General features: G+C 33.7%; 1 protein-coding gene across 1 annotated transcript; it reads left to right on the forward strand.

The window, feature by feature from the left end:
- The first annotated feature begins 560 nt into the window (after positions 1–560).
- On the forward strand, positions 561–2,674 carry LOC132615666 (F-box/FBD/LRR-repeat protein At1g13570-like). The gene is made up of 4 exons (XM_060330278.1): positions 561–719; positions 807–1,630; positions 1,714–1,869; positions 1,980–2,674. The coding sequence occupies exons 1-4, from the start codon at positions 710–712 to the stop codon at positions 2,322–2,324; spliced, it is 1,335 nt and encodes a 444-aa protein (XP_060186261.1). The 5' UTR covers positions 561–709; the 3' UTR covers positions 2,325–2,674.
- Positions 2,675–4,239: the final 1,565 nt, after the last annotated feature.

Consider the following 4,239-nt stretch of genomic DNA (forward strand, 5'->3'; position numbering starts at 1 on the left):
TCCTTGGAAGCTTCAGGGCATAATTGAAGATATACAGTCAAAAGTTCTACAGAGGAACATCACCTTCAAGCACTGTTATAGGGAAGCAAATGAAGTTGCAGACTCTCTAGCCAAACACGCTGCCCAAAATCAGGTTCCAATAATTTTTTTGCAAGAATGTGACCTGCCAAATGCTATTAGAGGTCCCCTCAGGATGAATAAATTAGATTTCCCTTCTTTTAGGAGGAGAGTTAAGAAGAATGCTACTTGGCAATTTAATCCTCCTTGATAGTGTTATTCCTTAGAATGCATTAACTAATCACTGTTTCAATGCATTACGATTTCATTGTAAGATCTGTTAGATCACCAAATTTCATAGGATAGGTTTGCTCATGTCCTAAAAACATTACAGAGGTAAGGCCTTATGTCCCCCTCTATTTAACTGTAACTGTTGTATTTTTGGAATTCAATAGACGCGGTAGGGGTCTTGCCAAACCCCCCCATCACCCGGGAAGTGAAAGCCCGGATGAATGGTTTTTTGGTTAAAAAAAAAAAAAAAAAAAAAAAAAAAACTCCCTTAATCACTGTATAACCAAAAATCTCATCTTTAATGCCAATTCTGTTTAGCGGTTAACAACTTCTTCTCTTTTTCTCATCCCATAATGCTGCAACACTTTTTGGCTTTGGTACAGAAACACTTTCTGCTCTGAATTATAAATTTCTAACCGGCATGACTCCAGGTATACCATTCTCTCTTTTCCGCTTTTTGTTTTCTTCTTTTTGAATTATAAATTTTAAGCCTAAGTGTATTCAACTTCTTCTATTAGATCGTAAAAGAGTTGCTGCTGTTGAAGGGGATACTGAAGATAGACTCAGTGCTCTACCGAGAAACGTTATACATGATATCCTAAGGCTCTTGCCTGTTCACGACGCAGCAAGAACTAGTATTTTGTCCAAAAATTGGAGATATATTTGGGCCATACTTCCCAATTTGGTGCTTGATAAGCACTTTTGCAATAAATTAGCACTAAAATCTCAATCTGTCCTCAAAGAAACGGTAGATGAGATTCTCTTACAGCATCTTGGAGACATCGTGAAATTTGTTCGTGATATTTCAGGAACACATTTGACTTCGTATGCAGATATTGATAGATGGATGCGTTTTGTCACCAGAAATAATGTCAAAGAGCTAATCCTTGGCATGCCAGATAATAGTACTTATAAACTCCCTTCGCATGTATTTAATTGTCCAACACTCACAAGTTTGAAACTCTTCAATTGTATCGTCAAACCAACAAATTCTTTTCTTGGCTTTCAGAATCTTACAACCCTCCGTCTGGAAAAAATAACTTTTGTCCCAACCATGGAGTTTTGGGTTATCAACGCCCCCCTTCTTGTCAATTTGACCTTGAAGCACTGTAATGGTACTCAATATCTCGACACTGTTGTTTCATCTGGGTTGAAGTACTTGTCAGTTCGGGAGACTCACTTTAATCTTGACCTAAATCGCTTTATGAACTACAAAAATTTGACAAATTTATACCTTGTGGTTGAGAGCCCAATAGCTACTGATGAAAGATCAACTTATGAAAAGCTTATTTCTAGTGTGCCTACGCTGCAGGTACTTACTTTGGGTTCATTTGTCCTTGAGGTAAGAATCTCACATGTTTTACTTGGATACCTTTGGGGTTGTGTTCAACTGTTCATATTCTTATATTTGTTTTTGCTCCAAAGCTTTTGAGTACAGGTGTGGTTACAAAGGGGCTTCCTTTTACACTCAATTGCTTGTGGCATCTACGGTTAGGTGTAAACTTAGGCCAAATGGGTCAGACTTCTTGTGCTCTAGAGTTAATTAAGAGTTTCCACAATTTGAGTAAACTTGATATTTGGGTAAGAAATGGTCATACACGAGATATATATGTATGATCTGGTCCATTTTTTCATTTCATATACCTCAACATGAAAGCTAAACTAACTTGGTATTTATTTGACACCACCAGGTATGTGTTGCCTGTGACAACGCTGAAGCAGTTATGAAATATCTGGACAGACCAACCTGCTTGGACCGACCACTCGACAAGCTCAAAGATGTCGATATGTATTTATATAATGGTTCAAAAGTTGAACTGTTGTTCATAAAGCTATTGTTTGCTCGTACTCCATCTTTGGTTAGGATGGATATTAAGCAGAAAGAAGCCTTAGGGACTAGGGAAGAAAGGAATATCACCAAAGAGTTGATGCGTTTCCCCAGAGCATCTCCCAAGGCTGAGCTATTCTATTCGACAAATGCGGATCAGGATTTTAAGTCGGTTGATTTGCGATTTGATGCTATTAATGCTCATTGATTCCTTCTTTGTTCATAATGAGTTTTGTTAAAGAAGGGAATGAATTAGCAGATTTAGAATTAGTAAAACTTCTGGGATTCCTTTAATAGATATATTTAGTAGATGTTTAATTTGAAAGTTCAGTCTCTCTGGATGATTAAAAAAAAAAATGTTTCTTTTCAGTTCTTTAGTTAATTTGGAAAAGATCTCTGCAATTGTTTGTGTACATTAATACATGAATAACCTTGCTTGGTAATTTACCATTTTGCTTATACTGTATGTATTTGTTTAGAGGTTAGAAGAGCTTAGGCTTAGAAATCTTCATTTCCTGGGGGAAACTGTTATTTTCAGTTACACTATTCTTCAGTTGATTCATAGTCTTTTACCTATTCTTGTGTCTGAATTTAATAGATATTTTTCAAAGAAGATAGAGGATGGTTGTCAAAAGGATTATACTTGCTGTTACAGTCGATAATTAATACTCCATCTGTTTCAATTTATGTGAACCTTTTACTATTTGAAGAGTCTATGAGGTGTTTCTTTGACCACGTTTTTCTTACGTTTTTTCTAAATTATTTGAATTATAAATTATCATGACTTATAATACTTTTTATGTAGTTTCTAAATATATAAATTTTATTTTTACAAATGCCAAATTTCACGGTCATAGTTATAAAGTTTGACCCTCGTATTAAAAAAAAGTTTACATAAATTGAAATGGAGGGATTATATTATTAGACGAATATTTCCTTGTTCTTCTATAATCCCTTTCTGATACTGATATCAAATACTGCACGTGGACAACGCCAATTTGTGCATCAGTTGGACAAGGAAGATTTATGCTTTTGTCTGTTATTAATGAGTTTTATTAAAGAAAGGGATGAACTGGCAAATTTTGTAAATATGTAATGCACTGCACTAGATGTTTTGGAAGTTCCAGTCTGTATTGATGTGTCTGTAAGATTAGCAGTCCTTTGCTAACGTCTTTCAGATGCATTTTTTACTAGCGATTTAAGGCTATAAAGGCATGATCCCGTAATCTATATATAATATAAAGGTAGGCATAGACAAGGTGATGTGACACCTCTCTATGATCTAGAATATTATTTATCTTTTTTTTTTTTCCTTTTTTTGACATTTTTCTTATTTTTCTCAGATATATTCTATGTAAAAAATAAAATAAAATAAAAACTTAAAAGTCACTTGACTAATATTTAATTCTCTTCATTATGTTAAATATGCCACGTTATAAAACTGAAAGATAATTTCATTCCCTTAAATACACATTCATTGCTTTCTTATTCCTTAACCGTTGGCTCCACTTCTCTAATTAACTAGACCACGTAATGGGTAGTAATGCTTGTATCTTTTCACATTCTTTGCAAGTAACTATTTATAATCTACATCCAATTTATATTTGCAAGATCTTGGAAATATTTGAATTGGACGCACAGACAGATATATTTAGATAGTAGAAGTATATTAACAAATCTGTTCAACCATCTTCTTTACTCAAAGCGTACGTGTCTTAGTTGATTTTCTTTAGTGTATTTTAATTTCTATTTTGCAAAAATGTTTCTATGTTGGTTCTTTTTAAATCTGGCCACACTGATCTTTTCTGTTTTTAAACTTTTTGTATCTAAATGTCTTTCTGTGTTTTGTTCTTTTCCAGGAAAGGGTCGTGTGGAAGTAAAAAGAACATGACAAAAAGTTAAGGTGGACTGCTTTTCAACATAATTCTTCTATTTGAATTTGTTTTTCTGTTTTCATATATATATATATACACACACTTTGCCTTACATATTTAGCTTTTGTTATTTATGTGTATTTGGAGAAGCTTTAGATTAATACAGGATTTTATAATGTAGATGTTAAAAAGAAGAAGAGAATGCAAATTTAATATTTCTTCTTCTTCTTCTTCTTCTTCTTCTTCTTC

Source organism: Lycium barbarum, chromosome 10 (assembly GCF_019175385.1).
Source record: "Lycium barbarum isolate Lr01 chromosome 10, ASM1917538v2, whole genome shotgun sequence".
Classification (NCBI taxonomy): Eukaryota; Viridiplantae; Streptophyta; class Magnoliopsida; order Solanales; family Solanaceae; genus Lycium; species Lycium barbarum.